Genomic DNA, 15590 nt, shown 5'->3' on the forward strand with positions numbered 1-15590 from the left:
TCAAGTTAAAAGATCTCAAGTATCAGGTGCAGGGGGAAGACCAAGCTATTCCTGAGGCCCTGGATAGCTATCACCAGTTGGGTCAGACATTGATAGGTTAAATGAACCAATGGTGTAACGCAGCAGTAGGGTCTCACCATTACGAACAATCCAGATCCACCCAGGTCAAAGATCCACCTACTCCTGCCAGGTGCCTCGGGGACCTCATAAACAAGCCATAAAGACAAGTATTTTACTTATTCACTTTATTTATGTCCCACCTTTCTCTCTTACATTGTTTCTCTTTTCCTCACAACAGCCCTGTGAGGTAGGTTAAGCTGAAAGTGTATGACCGGCCCAAGGTCACCCAGTGAGCTTCCATGGCAGAGCAGGGATTCAAATCTAGGTATCCCAAATCATATCCCAACACTTTAACCAGTACACCTGGCTGGCTGTTTCCCTTGTGATTTGCCACCCAGGATTTGGCAAGGTAGCCTGTTTCTGTACCCAGAGGTTCCATTCAGCTATCGTAGTAAACAGGAATAGAAAGCCTCCGTAAGAACCTAACTATTGCTTTGCTGTTCCATGCATTCCAGCATTCTTGCCCAATGTTCCATTTCCCACAGTGGGCAGACGCAAGTGCCTTTGGGTATCTCTGAATTCTGAGATGTTTACAAGAAAGGCATGAAGGCAAAATCCTCTATCCAGTTGGTTGTCAAGAACATAAAAGAAGCCATGTTGGATCAGGCCAATGGCCCATCCAGTTCAACACTCTGTGTCACACAGTGGCCAAAGAAACCCAGGTGCCATCAGGAGGTCCACCAGTGAGGCCAGGGCACTAGAAGCCATCTAGTATTCAGAGGTATACTACCTCTCTCTAAATACTGAAGTTCCATTTGGCTATCAGCCGCAGTAGCTATCAATAGTCATCTCCCCTCATCCACGAGTTTGTTAGTCCTTTTCAAAAGTCAGCTCCATTCCCACATTTTGTTGAATGCCTGGACAGAGAGAAACATGCCTAACGCTATTGGGTGTATCACAAGGAAAGATAAGATGCAGATAGGGAAATGTCAGGGAAGCCTGGTTAGCCCAGTGCCTTCAGATCTCAGAAACTGAGAAGGGGTGGCCTTGATTCATACTTGGATTGGAGATAGAGTTGCCAGCCTCCAGGTGGTGGCTGGAGATCTAACCTGGGGTTACAGCTAATGTCCAGGCATCAAAAATCAGTTCCCCTGGAGAAAATGGCTGCTTTGGAAGGTGGACTCTGTGGCATTATATGTCACTGAAGTCCCTCCTTCCCCAAAGGTCCTCAGGTTCCACCTATAACATCTCCAAGTATTTCCCAACCTGGAGCTGGCAGCCCTAATTGGAGACTACCAGGGAAGTCCAGGGTTGCTGCAAAGAGGCAAGCAATGGCAAATAAACCTCTATTCATTTTCTTGCCTTGAAAATCCCACAGGGTCACTATAAGTTAATGGGACCTGATGGCACTTTTTACCAACATATCCACTGCCTTCAATAGCAACCTGTCCACAGGACTATGGGACCAGAAAATTACAGGGCTAGAAACGTAAGGACTAGAAACTTAGAGCCTAACCTTAAGAAGAAGAATGCAGATTTATACCCCGCCCTTCTATTGGAATCAGACACAGAGTGACTTACAATCTCCTTTATCTTCTTCCCCCACAACAGACACCCTGTGAGGTGGTGGGGCTGAGAGAGCTTTCCCAGAAGCTGCTGTTTCAAAGACAACTCTGTGAGAGCTATGGCTGACCCAAGGCCATTCCAGCAGCTGCAAGTGGAGTGGGGAATCAAACCTGTTTCTCCCAGATAAGAGTCCACACACTTAACCACCAGGACTGGATCTACATGTTTTTTGACAGGGGACAAAATTAAAAAAATGACACCCCCTTATGGGCCCATTCTATCTTATGGGCCCATAGATAGAATGAACTTCATACCCAATTTGGCACCCCCCGCCATCTGGCAACCCTCCCTCTGATCTGGCCCTGTTAATCACTACACCAAACTGACTCTCCAAGAAGAAAGAACCACTGAACAGCACTTGCTAAGAACTGCTGTTATGCAGTCCAGTTATGGAGAGAGCCAGTTTGGTGTAGTGGTTAAGTGTGTGGACTCTTATCTGGGAGAACCGGGTTTGTTTCCCCACTCCTCCACTTGCACCTGCTGGAATGGCCTTGGGTCAGCCATAGCTCTGGCAGAGGTTGACCTTGAAAGGGCAGCTGCTGTGAGAGTCCTCTCAGCCCCACCCACCTCACAGGGTGTCTGTTGTGGGGGAGGAAGGTAAAGGAGATTGTGAGCCGCTCTGAGACTCTTCGGAGTGGAGGGCGGGATATAAATCCAATATCATCATCTTCTTCTTCAGTCTACTCTTAAAAAGTAGTGCAAAAGCAATGTGTTTTAAAGTAAAGGCATGTTTGTACTATGAACTTACACTAGATTAAGTTGCGCTGTTAACGCATGCTTATCTTTCAGTAAGGTCAGTGGAATGCTTACTTACTTCAAGGTCTATTAATTGTTACTGAGCTTTTCTCCTTCTGAAAGGAAATTACTGTAAAACCATAAGACTGGGATACATGTTTGTAGAATATATACGTAAAATTATGCACAGGATACTAATGACAAAGCTTCAGTCAGAACTATTCACAACTTAAAAATTCAGTAATGAAAGCCAATCAAAAACAGGTTTAGGCTAGTTGTGGAGCCAATAGGGAAAGAGCAAATGTCTTAGAAGGAGGACCAGAATAGTCTTTCATTGGCTGGAGGGAAACACAAGGGTGTAAACTGAAAAAAGGTAATAAATAGAGTTAAACTGTTGCAGGTGTGGAATCTGGGTTCTGCTCTGCATTCAACTGCTGGCTTAAGTCAAGACATAGGAAATCACCTCCTCAATAGGAAAAGTTATTGAGAAAAAAGTGACTTGGGCTAAATTGATATGTAATGGGGTAAGTAAGCTAACACAAGTGAAATGTCTTAGACATCCGTGGGAGGGGTCAATTTGGAGCACTTCTATTTGTTTGAAGGGCACTTTTCTTTTTAAGGAGGGAGTTGGTAGAAATCCCAGTAGAAAGCAGTTTCTCAAAAACTTTGACCCAAGGAGGGAGGAAATGTAAATATCTTCAGCACCACTAGCACATCAACCACATAGTCCATAACAGAATGTGACTAGGTCTCTGCATGTCCTTGTTGTTTCTGTGCGACTTGGTGGTGTGTGCAAAGGTCTTTGTGGTTGCCAGCTCTAGGTAGGGAAATACCTGGAGACTTTGGCGATTAGGGTTGCCCAGTCTGTTGGAAAATACCTGGAGATTTTGGGGGTGGATCTGGGAGAGGGCGGGGTTTGGAGAGAAGGGAGGGGCCTCAGCATGGTGCAATGCCATAGAGTCCACCCTTCAAAGCAGCCATTTTCTCCAGGGGTAAATATGCAAAATACTCAGGCTCTGGTGTTTAAACTGGAAAAATAGTCAAAATATCAATGAAGAATATATATTAATAGGCAGGGCTTTTTCTTTTTTTAGCAAGAATGCACAGGAACACAGCTCCAGCTGGCTTGGAATCAGGGGGTGTGGCCTAATATGCAAATGAGTTCCTGCTGGGCTTTTTCTACAACAAAAGCCCTGTTAATAGGTATATTATACAATGCAATATACACTATGTCTAAACATTTCAACATTCATTGTATACCGACATAATTGCAATCAATACAATAGCTACCCTCCTGGATTTCCGGTACTGTTCCTTTAACACCACCCTTAGTCCAGTCCATAAGAAAAGTAATGTTCTCATTCTTTCAAATAATTGCATATAAGACAGCAAGGTCTTTCAAAAGTCCACCAAACTCTCTGTAGGGTGTGACAAATGTAGAATACACTAAGAAATCCATGGTAAAATCATCCATGAGAGAAGAGAGTAAAACGGGATCCCCTTTCCAGAACTTTAGAGTTTTGACCCTTCGTCAGCCAGGTCTCTCTTCAAAAAGTATTTGTAGGGCCACAGCGAAAATATTTTTTTATGTAGTGGATCAACGCATAAATGCTTCTAACCTGGGCTTTTTTGTAGCAGGAACTCCTTTGCATATTAGGCCGCACCACCTGATGTAGCCAATCCTCCAAGAGCTTACAGGGCTTTTAGTACAGGGCCTACTGTAAACTCTTGAAGGATTGGCTACATCAGGGGTGTCTGGCCTAATATGCAAAGGATTTCCTGCTACAAAAAAAGCCCTGCTTCTAACATTTGCACATGCAGAGGTGAGTTAACTTGTGGCAAATCAAAGGAGACTTCTCTGCCAGAATGTACTCATGTATGCTGGATGGTGCTGGTAAGAAGGCTGCACTTGCTCAAGGGTCTGTCCTTTACGGACCTGCTGTTATTTTCCCATCACTCCTTCCTTCCCCAAGTGTCCAGAGCATCTAAAGCAAGCTTCAAGGCCAAGAGCACCTCAAAGTTATGATCAAAGACTTTCCCTTTACTTCCACAGCATCTTGCTGATTAGAAAGACTCAGAACCATCTTTTTGTATAATACAAGGGAGGAGGAAATAATTTTTTAAAATGCTTCAAGGAGCTCCTGGTAGGAGTGTGGGGACGGGTTATCTTCTCTGCTCTCGTCTCATTTTCCCCTCACAACAACCCTGCGAGGTGGGTTAGGTTGGGAGAAGACTGGCTCAAGCTCATCCAGTGAGCTTCACAGCAAGGATTTGACCCCCTTGGCTTTAGTTATTTTGTGTGCTCAGCTAGGTTGCCAGCCTCTAGGTGGGGCCTGGAGATCTTCTGCTTTTACGACTGATCCTCAGTTGGCAGAGGTCAGCTCCTCTCCTAAGCCCTGTCCTCTCCCAGGCCCACCCCCAAAGACTCCAGGTATTTCCCAGCACAGACCTGGCAACCCTAGTGCTCAGAGTGCTTCAGATGCATTATCTCTGTCCATTCAACAACCTTGCAGGGAAGGACAGTATGATTATTTCCCCCAGCTGAGGCAGAGAGAGAAGGGGTTATGGCAAAAGCCAAGGCTCAATCCAGATCTCTCCCCCTCTTCTCTTCAGGGCAAGTTACAACATGATTAAAACACAACCACGTATAACATAATTAACTATAGTACAACAAACGAATAAAACCTTTTAACAACAATAACAAGCAGGCCGCACATTCAGCAGGAGCACAGCTCCTAAACCTTCTGAGCCCCCCCCTTGCTCCTCCCCCCACCTACCTTGTCCATTGAATGGTAGGGGGAGCTGCATAACAATCCCTGGATTACGAGAAGAGCCAATCACCAGGGTTTTTGTCATGCCCCCAGCAGCCCTCGTTAACCCCTGGAGAAGCCTGCACCACCCTTTCTCCACATGTGATTTTGGGCTTGCTGGCCTTTTGACTGTGGTGATGGAGTGGTCAAGGAGAGCCCCAGGTGAGTGAATCCTGCTTGGGCTGGCTGGATCTCTAGCCAACCCAAGCAGACCTCGCTGGCCTGGGACTCTTTTTTCTTGCATCAGGTTGGTTTTGGCTGGTGTTGGTGTGTGGCATATGCTAATGAGTTATGCTAATGAGCTCCACCACTTATTTTTGTACAATACAACCTCTGATAACAAGAAACTAAAAACATTCACTGGCATTTGCTGTACAATTAAACTAAAATCCCAAGGGATTTCAATTGTGAGCAGCTGCTGGTGGAACAGTGCAGAACAAATGGGTGGGTGAGAAGGTCAGCCATGATGAAGTAAAGCTGGGCAGAGCATATATCAAAACAATGTATGTTCCACCTTTCCTGATGGTTCAAGGCAGTTTATAATAATAGGTAAAAAAAGGTTAGGTTAAAACCAAAAATGAAATATGTGAGTACAGGCCTTGAATTCAGCAGGAAATCACAGGAGTGCAGCTCCTGAACCTTTTTGAGGGTTCCCCCTCTTCCTCCCCACCTACCTTACCTTGTCCATTGAATAGTAGGTGCAGCTGCATAACAATCCCTGGATGAGCTCCACCACCTATTTTTCTACAAAATGACCCCTGTGCAAAGTGTCATCAAGTCTTGGCTGACTTATGGTGACCCTGTAGGGTTTTCAAGACAAGAGACTAACAGAGGTGGTTGGCCATTGCTTTCAAGCGACTGTGGAATGACTCTGCTTAGTTTCCCAGATCTGACCAGACAAGAATCTTACACCTTTTCTGTTTCATAGCTCAGTTTCTTAGCTACTGAGTTATACCAACAGAAATTCTGCATTTGTAAGCCAAAAAATAGGTCAAAAGTGAACATCTTCCTGAGCCACAAAGCCTTTCTGGGTAATGGTTGCCTCGGTATCCCACTTTTTAAAATGTTGGAAAGTAATTTCTTTTACCTACTTTTTGCATCAGGGTTGCCAACTCATTTGTAACATTCTGGCATCTCTGTGCATGTGCAGAGTGTTTTTCTTTAGAACAGAGTTTGCGTGCATGTGTGTACACAGATATTTAGTAACTTTAATGTCACTGTTTCTTTGGCAGTACAGAACGTCCTTTTTATAGAAAGCAACTTTAACAAAGCAAATCAATGCTAAAACGAAGTGATTTTGGGTATATGCTGAGTGTTCCCCCGCCTGAAGGCGTCTATTTTTAAGCAGAGCATTTTATACAGCAAAATAATGAATATGCAAACTCCCCCTCCTATTTTTTCTGACTATCCCCCAAAATGAAATTAAAATGATTTCAGAATTTTTTTTAAAAAATTGCTGGGGTGGTAACTCTGATTTGCTGTTTAATCTCCCCCCCCCCAAAAAATGGCTTTTGCATTAATTTTATGCATTTTTGCATTAATTGCTGAGACAATCTGCATTTGTACTGAGATACCATAAAGCTGCATATTTGTTTCAGTGTGTCATAAGAATGTGGCTCCTAAACAGGATTTTTTTTTGCCACAATTTGAGACTGGTAGCAGAATTACCAACTTGGGGAAGTGGGTGTTTTTTCATCAGTCAAGCTGTGTGGGAAAGGCATAATGTGTATGTTGAGTTGAGATCTTTGTGGGGTGTAGTGATTAGAGCATCAGTCGAGGATTGGAGACACTCAAGTTCACATATGTATTCAACCACAAAGTTCACATTGTGTTTTTGGTACAATCACCATATTTTATAAACGAATACATTAATAATTTATAAATAAATTGCCTTAATCTGCATTACAGGATTGTTATGAAGGTAAAAGGAGGGGGAGAAACTGTAATGCCTTGGAAGGGGGAGGGTGGGTACAGAAATCTAATCAATACAAAGTAATAAATGTATTTGGTACTTTCCAGTTAGCAATTGGTTTCCTCAATAAGAAACCAAGTCTTGAGTCTATGGGAGCATTCCTCAGCAGGTTCACTTGGAATGAGTTCCCATTTAATTCAGTGGAGCTTACACCCTGGAAAGTGTTTTTAGGATTGCATTGTATATCACTAATTCCCACTGGATTTGGAGGCAACGTCAGAGTGCAGTTTAGGATATAGTTACATGTGATTCCACATGTGGCCCTTTAAAACATTTTTCTTTTTACACAATGAAACAGTTTGGTGTTATATCTGTAAGAAGAAAGCCTTTCAGTCTGTTCCACATTTGAATCCTGTGCTTCCTTCAAAGAACTCAAGTCAGCATTCACTGGTCTCTCCTTTCTCCATATTAATCTCTGAGGCTGGAGAGAGAAAGACAGAGATTTATACCAAAGTCAGCCCGGAAGCATCATGGCTTGGAGGGGGGTGGGGAGTGGAGAATTTGAGCTCTAGTCCAGCAATATGGTTGCCAATCTCCAGGTGGGGGCAAGAGATCAGACAGGTTAAAACGGATAAAAGGAAGTACTTCTTCACCCAAAGGGTGATTAACATGTGGAATTTACTGCCACAGGAGGTGGTGGCGGCCACAAGTATAGCCACCTTCAAGAGGGGTTTAGATAAAAATATGGAGCACAGGTCCATCAGTGGCTATTAGCCACAGTGTGTATGTATATATAAAATTTTTTGCCACTGTGTGACACAGAGTGTTGGACTGGATGGGCCGTTGGCCTGATCCAACATGGCTTCTCTTATGTTCTTATCAGTCCTTTTGGAGAAAATGACTGCTTTGGAAGGTGGATTTTATGGCATTGTACCCTGTTGAGATCCCTCCCTAGGCTTTACCCCAAAATCTCCAGGAATGTCCCAAAGCAGAGTTGACAGCTCAGTCACAGCATCTTGTGGAGAGCCTCTGAATTCAGGGTGCCATAGAATTTCCCAACCCAGGAACCCTATCCAACACTTTTGTTACACCACACTAGTTCTTGTCATCCTTTGCATGGTGCCATTTTCCCACTGAAAGTCATTACCCCGCTGCTGCTTTTGCTAGAGATAACCTACATACCTCTATACATTTTCCCTGCCAGAGCCAGTGTGGTGTACTAGTTAAGACTGCTGAACAACTAGGGTTGCCAGCCTCCAGGTAGGGCCTCGAGATCTGCTTTTATAACTGATCTCCAGCTGGTAGAGATCAGCTCCCCTGGAGAAAATGGCTGCTTTGGAGGGTGGACTTTAGGGCATTGTATCCTGCTGAGGCCCCTCCCTTCCTCAAACCCCTCTCCCAGATCCACCCCAAAGTCTCCAGGTATTTTCTAACATAGATCTGGAAACCTTATTGGAGACTCAGGCTCACAGGGCTTTTTTGTAGAAGACATTCCTTTTGATATTAGGCTACACCCCTCTGATGTAGCCATTCTTCCAAGAGCTTACAGGGCCTATTGGAGGATTGGCTATTTCAGGGATGTGTAGCCTAATATGCAAACAAGTTCCTGCTACAAAAAAAGCCCTGCAGAATCATATTTCCACTGGTGCCATGGAAGCTTGCCAGATGACCTGGGACAAGCTAGTCAGTCTCTCAGCCTAGCCTACCTCACAGGGTTGTTGTGAGGTTAAATTGGAGGAGAAAGGACAACAATGTAAGCTGCTTTGGGTACCAACTGGGGAGAAAGGCAGAGGACAAATGAATTACACAAAATTCCACTGGAACCTAACTTCAGGTCCAATACAAGTCCCGGAGCACATGATACAGTAACCTCCCTCTGGGCCTCTGATAGGGCTGCCAATCCCCAGGTGGGGGCAGGGGATCCCCCGGTTTGGAGGCCCTCCCCCTACTTCAAGGTCATCAGAAACCGGGGGGGGGGGAAGAAAGGGGGAGAAATATCTGCTGGGCATTCCATTATTCCCTATGGGAACTGATTCCCATGGGGGGGCTATTTTCTGAGGTAGATGCACCAAATTTGCAACATAGCATCCAGTGCCTCTCCTCAACCCCCCCCCCCCCCCCAAGTTTCAAAAAGATTGGACTGGGAGGTCCAATTCTATGAGCCCCAAAAGAAGGTGCCCCTATCCTTCATTATTCCATGTGGAGGGAAGACATTTCAAAGGAGCATGGTCCCTTTAAATGTGATGGCCAGAACTCCCTTCGGAGTTCAATTGTCGTTGCCACACCCTTGCTTCTGACTCCACCCCCAAAGTCTCCTGGCTCCACCCCCAAAGTCCCCAGATATTTCTTGAGTAGGACTAGGCAACCCTAGCCTCTGAGCACGTGCAAGCTGCTTTTCCTACCCCCACCAAGCGACTACAGCCAGCCTACAGAGTTTCTCCTTTCATAGTCCCCTTTTAGAAAATTATATGTTGATTGTGTTCATTCTTACAAGGAAGATTCGACTTCCCTTCCCCATCTAGAATGGCGAGAACATGCTTGCGGGCGCCAAATGCCCTTGAGCCAACGCGGAGCAGGAGGATAATTCAGTGCTAAGCGAGCGCCGCAAACCAAACGAAACCGGCGACTTTCAATTAGCAAAACAGGGGCGGAGCTATATTTGCATAAGACCTCCCCTCGCTCCCTGTTTTCCCAGTTCCCAGCAGCACTATATGAGCTTTCCCAGGCAGTGACTCAGGCAGACTGTCAGTTGGAGAGCTGCGCCCAGGAAGGCGAAGAGGCACCCGGAGAGCCCTGCCCGTCACTCTGCCGCCGCTCGCCGTTGCCAGGCCCTGAAACCCGCCGCCATGGAGACCCCCGGGCAGAAGAGAACCACCCGGAGCGGGGTCAACTCGACCCCTCTCTCGCCGGCCCGCATCACCCGCTTGCAGGAGAAAGAGGACTTGCAGGAGCTCAACGACCGCCTGGCCGTCTACATCGACAAGGTGCGCTCGCTGGAGTCGGAGAACGCCGGCCTCCGCCTGCGCATTTCCGAGTCCGAGGAGGAGGTGAGCCGCGAAGTCACCGGCATCAAGTCGGCCTACGAGGCCGAGCTCGCCGACGCCCGCAAGACGCTGGACTCGGTGGCCAAGGAGAGGGCGCGCCTGCAGCTGGAGCTCAGCAAAGTCCGGGAGGAGTTCAAGGAGCTCAAGGCCAGGTGGGTGCCCGCGCCGGGATCGGGGTCTGGGCTGAGGGTGGGTGGGCGCTAGCCTCCACAAATGGCTCCAGGGCTTTGCGAGAGACACCGGGGTGGCCTTTCCGGCAGGCAGGTCTCGTTTCTCCCTGCGGGCATGCGTGTGTGGCCTTTGAGAAATGATCCTTGGAACCTTAAGGCAAGCTGTGAGCTGGGCGAATGTGGCGTAATGGGATTTTATCTTTGCGCACAGCAGAGGGACATGGGAGTTGACGGCCAAAGGAGCAGGGAGGGAGGGAGAAAAATGTCATTCTCCAGTTGGAGAAACGTTGACTCTCCCTGCAAAGAGCACGGAGGATAGAGGATGAGAGATATTGTCCTCCCCCCCCCCCCCAAACAAACCAGTCCTTTGCTGGGTTTAAATGGTTGTAAGAGTGGCTGGCCCTGTAACGTCCTTGGGAAAAGCCTGAAATGACCGGCCTGACAGTCTTTCTGCTTTTGGAGGGATGCCAGTGTTTGAAAGCACAGGTGGGCTCAAAAGGGACCCTCCTTTGCCGCTTTGAGAAAGGCTCCCCCCCCCCTTTAGAAACACCCAGTGTCTGTCTCAGTCTTGGGCATTTTCCAACAGCTGTCAAATTGCGCTTTTTCTCTGTGTCCTGGAAAACCCTTTGAAATGAGGGCTGGGCCACAGGAGGCAGCCAGCCGCCTCCGTCTTGGCAGTGGGGAGGGCTTGTGGTTCGCAGGAACATCTGCCTTCTGCCAAGATGCCTCCCCTAAAATTCAGTCTGGGGGTGCTTTTTAATGTGTTGAAGTAAATACTGCCTAGATCCATTCCCCCTTTTTGTCAGCTGGGCTAAATGTAGCTCTGAAGCCCTTTTCACCAGCTGCTGGGCCAATCATGCAAACAGGTCTACTAGCTAATTACCTTCTTTTCCCCACCTTTGGGGATGGAGTTGTCTGAATGGGTTTCTGTGATCCTCCATCTTTCTGGCCATGGCTCAGTTTGGGGGTGCCCTGCAAAATGGTGCACTGAACTCCTGGCAGACTCCAGGGCAACCCTGGTTGCTCTGAGGCAGGAAAGAGAACAGCTGCCTCCAGGTTTACCGATTTGATAATTCAGTCTCAGCCTGTTCTCAGCCTATATAGGGCTTTAATTTTGCATACGCCATGCAAATTTTCTTGGATTTCCTTCCAGTCCTTTGAATTCTTGTGAGTTTTATCTTTGGCAAAACCTAAGTCTGAATGGAGAACACTTCTTTGGCACTTGTTCACTGTGGCCGGCAGAGCTGTATGGAAGAGAATTTTGAGAATACCCGACGTTCTGGCCTGGAGCGTGGAATTTTTGCACTTGTATGCTTAGGAAAAAGTGCAGAAACCATTTTCCACACAGGGTTTGGCCAAGATTTAACAATCGCTGGGTTCCCACCCCAGCATCACAGTCGCTTTCCAAATAATCTGTCTCAGTTTTTAATTTTTTTCTGCCTGCTTTTCTCCTATTGTCTTAAGCCTTTCTTTTGGGGTTGTGGTGGTGGAATTTTAACCTGCTCCCCACCCTCCAGATTTCTGCAACTGGTATAATTTATGTAGATGAAGCCGATTACAGGATACAGTTCACTGTAGGCTGGCTGCATTCTTGTGGTAGAGATGGTAGGGTGTGGTGATCCCTGGCTTTTTTTGATAATGAGCTGGAGAAAGGAGGGTTGGTGCTTGAACACCCAGAAGCAATGGGTGTACAACGATGCATGAGCTGGCAGCCATGGTCAAGGAGTGGGAAGTTGGCAGAGTAACTGATCCCCTCCCCCCCAAAAAATGGTTTTCTAGTTTCAAAACATTCAGCTTTGGTGGTCTTAGAATTTTTGGTTGGGGTTCTTTTTGCTCTTCCTCAGCCCTGAGGACTAGTAAAACATATCCAGTTTCCAGTGAAAGCTCAGATTTTCATAGAAGTGCATGCGTGCGACAGTGACCACACTCTGCACTGTTTGATAGTGATTGTGGCCTCTGTCTACTCCGGCTTCTGCAATGCAACTGAGTTTTGGTGGAGACCCCAGGACTCAAGAGGACGTAGAGGCTTTATGCCAAAGTTAGCATTCTGACCTTCTATGGTTTTGGCCTTGGTCTCCGAGGCCATTCATAGGAGAAGCATCGGAGGGAGGCTTCCTCTGTCCCTCTTGACGTGAAAAAGAATCGGATCTGATTAGAGTTGAGGATGGGTCTGCCAGTGGCTATTAGCTGTTCTGACTAACTAGAACTTCCATATTTAGGAGCAGTCTACTAGATTGCAGGGGACGAAGAGCAGAGGAAGGCTATTGCCTTCCAGATTTTCTTGTGAGCCTCTCAGATGCATCCACCCAGCCAGCCGCTCCAGGACTCGGTGAACTCTGATTTAAGCAAGCCAGTTTCTTCTAGCTGAAATAAAAACTGAACAGACCTGGAAGGGAACTTCATTTAAGAAACATCCTTCTGCATCCCTGGTGGTCGTGGATCAGGATTCTCAAATTTCAAGCCAGTGCTCCCCATACTCCTGAGTAGTCTCATTCAAAGCCCACGCTGTGTCTTACAGATGCCTCTGAAAGCAGCTCACTGTTTTATATTTAACCGGCATGTCCCGCCGTAGGTTCCCTCTTTAGAAAACTTTGTGCTCGTCTCGACTGACAATGCAAGCTTCTGCATTTAGAGCCAGGCGCTCTATGCCATGTGGCTGAGCTTTTTAAAGATGGCATTACTGAGTGCTGGATGGCTGTTCCTTTACATGGGCGCCTGGTTGTTGCTTAGCATTGCTGGATCTGCAGTGTGGCTGAGCAGGGGAAGTTGCAGGCGTGGAATCTGCCCTTTACACCAGTTCTCTTTAAAGTGCAGATACCTAAAGCAAGCTTGGGCATAAGTTTTATAGTTGTGCACGTGCAGAATACGTAACCATTCAGATCAGATTTCCAAGGCTGTTTGTAAATTGGCCTGACGTCCATTTCAGCATCAGGATCTGCCTTTCAAAGTCATGCTCTGTCATTGAGCTGTTGAAGTTTCTTGTTCAAATCGCGTCTCTGCCGCTAGTATGCTAGGTGGCTGTAGGTTTTCAGCCCTTTCGCCACGTCAGCATCACAACAACCTTGCGAGGTGGGTTAGGCCAGTCGTCCCCAACCTTTTTGAGCCAGCGGGCACCTTTGAAATACAGACACGGCATGGTGGGTACAAACAAAATGGCTGCCACAAAAGCCAACCACAAAATGGTTGCCATAACTTAAGTAACACAGCATAGGTTCTTGTGCTCTGGTGGCAGTTGATGCCAAAGCGACGTTTTTAAAAATCTGCAATGATGGTCGGAAACCTTGCTGGGCAAAACCTGGCATCACCCGCTTCTTAAACACTTGGTGTCAGTAGGCAACATGATGGGGACTCCTGGGTTAGGCCGAAAGAAAGAGTAACTGGCTCAAGGTCAGTCAGCAAGCTTATGGCCCAAGAGGGAGGAGATTGGCAGGGATACCCTTATTACCCCAGTTTCTTTCTGTTGCCTTTTCTGTAGCCACTTTCCTAAACTCAGAGCAGGGGTCGTGGCTACAGCATTTGCACATTTGTTTGGGATGGCTTGTCCCAAAGGCAGAGAAGAGAAAGGGGTCACTTCAAGGCAGAACAAAGACAAAGGAACAAATCGATTCAGAGGGAAATAGAACCTTTCATAATTATACAACCCCTTTGCGTTTCGCATGCAGCTTCGCCAGGGGGAATCTTTCTGATTTCTTTTGAACTCTTTTTAGTTATGTATGGGAATGGAACACAAGAAGTCTCTGCCCCAAGGAGCAGTCAAGTGTATATTTTGCCAGCAATCGCAGTGCTAAAGGAAGAAAAAGACAAGACAGATGGGAATGAGCAGGATAGAAGGGACTGGGAGAATCAAGAGCAGGCTGGGAACACACACACATTTTGTCTCGTCGTTCAGTTTTTCCCCTTTTGAAGAATGTAAACTAGCATTTAAAATGCTTTGTGTGCATCTTGTGTGATCCTTACAACAGTCTTGTAAGGTAGGCCAATATTGGGGCTGAAAGAGAGAGAGACTGAGACTCAAGTGAACCAGCGGCAGAGGCGAGATTGCGATCAGGAATGTCTGGATTTGTAACTTGTTCAGCCATTAACCTGCACCAGCCCTGTACACTTGAGGCTTCTTGCCCTTCTCTTGGGTGACTGATTCACCGGCCACTGTGCCGCGCCTCAGAGCAGTAGGCATCCTTGGTAATGTGTGGGAGATTGCACCCTTGGCAACTGTGTGTTTGCACTGCAAACAGCCCCAGATGCAAATCCTCCCCACCCTTTAAGGGAGTCTGCATGGCCTTTTCCCATATGCCGGTCTAGATAAAAAGGCTCCCTCGTAATTACTCGCCTGCCTCTGCAAACAGCGCAGTGATAGTGGTTGCCAAGGGAAGCCGTGTTGTGAGGTGGCAAACAGAGTGCCTTGTGACTCAGAAGTGGGAAACCAGAGTAGTAATTCATTGATTTCGGCTGCGCCTGTAGACAGAAGTTCCAAGGAGAGCTGGAAAGGGCGTGCGGGTGAAGCTTGAAGGGCTGCGACTGGCGGGGAAATCAGATTATTCACCTTGAGAGTTTCACTGTGGCTGTGAAATTTCTATTTTAGTGGTTGTTTTGTGAAGATCAAAGCGATTGGGGCATGGAAGTGTCTCTCGTTCTGTCATGTCCTTTCTCCCTCAGAACTGCACAGCTGGGCTGAGAGATTGCATAATATTTCATTCATTAGCTGTTGGTCTTCCTCTCTGGTAGCTTTCTGCCCTCCCACCTGATATTTGGCACAGAGGGTAAAATGAGTTGAGTTGCAACTGAGCAGCCGTCTCTGGCACTGATATCAGTTTATAAACCATTAAATAAGCTATGACTGGGATGTCTGAAGGGCTTTCTTTCAGCTGCATAGTCCTGCTTGTTTACTGAGGTCCTCACCTGAAGCCTTTGTTTTGGTGGCGCACCTTCAGAGGTCAGACAGGAGCGAGGTCTTTTGGGTGGTGGCTCCCAACAGTGGTATAGCTTCCCCACTTGGCACAGTCTACTGAGTTAGAAGAATCTTGCAGCTACTATTGTAAGCTGCCTTGAGCCAAAAAGAAAAGTGAAATGTAAATGTTTTAATAAATAAAACTTCGAAGAACTTTTCATGACAGATAACTTGAGGGTCCTCTTTCTAGAGTTGGTCTTGTTCAGTTCCAGAAGTTCAGTGTCTGCCCTGAGTGAATAGTAGATAAGGTACTGAGAGAAGGATCTGGAATCTCTTGACTGAGAGACT

General features: G+C 46.7%; 1 protein-coding gene across 2 annotated transcripts in view; it reads left to right on the forward strand.

The window, feature by feature from the left end:
* The first annotated feature begins 2825 nt into the window (after positions 1-2825).
* Positions 2826-15590, forward strand: part of LMNA (lamin A/C) — an 81670-nt gene continuing 68905 nt past the window's right edge. Inside the window, exons 1-2 of one of the 2 annotated variants that reach the window (XM_060253860.1) lie at positions 2826-2945; positions 9666-10339. In XM_060253860.1, the coding sequence (XP_060109843.1) occupies positions 9990-10339 (350 nt within the window). In that variant the 5' untranslated portion in view covers positions 2826-2945; positions 9666-9989. The remainder of the gene's footprint in view (positions 2946-9665; positions 10340-15590) is intronic. The other variant, XM_060253852.1, reaches the window with a different exon arrangement.

This window comes from Heteronotia binoei, chromosome 1 (genome assembly GCF_032191835.1).
Source record: "Heteronotia binoei isolate CCM8104 ecotype False Entrance Well chromosome 1, APGP_CSIRO_Hbin_v1, whole genome shotgun sequence".
Classification (NCBI taxonomy): domain Eukaryota; kingdom Metazoa; phylum Chordata; class Lepidosauria; order Squamata; family Gekkonidae; genus Heteronotia; species Heteronotia binoei.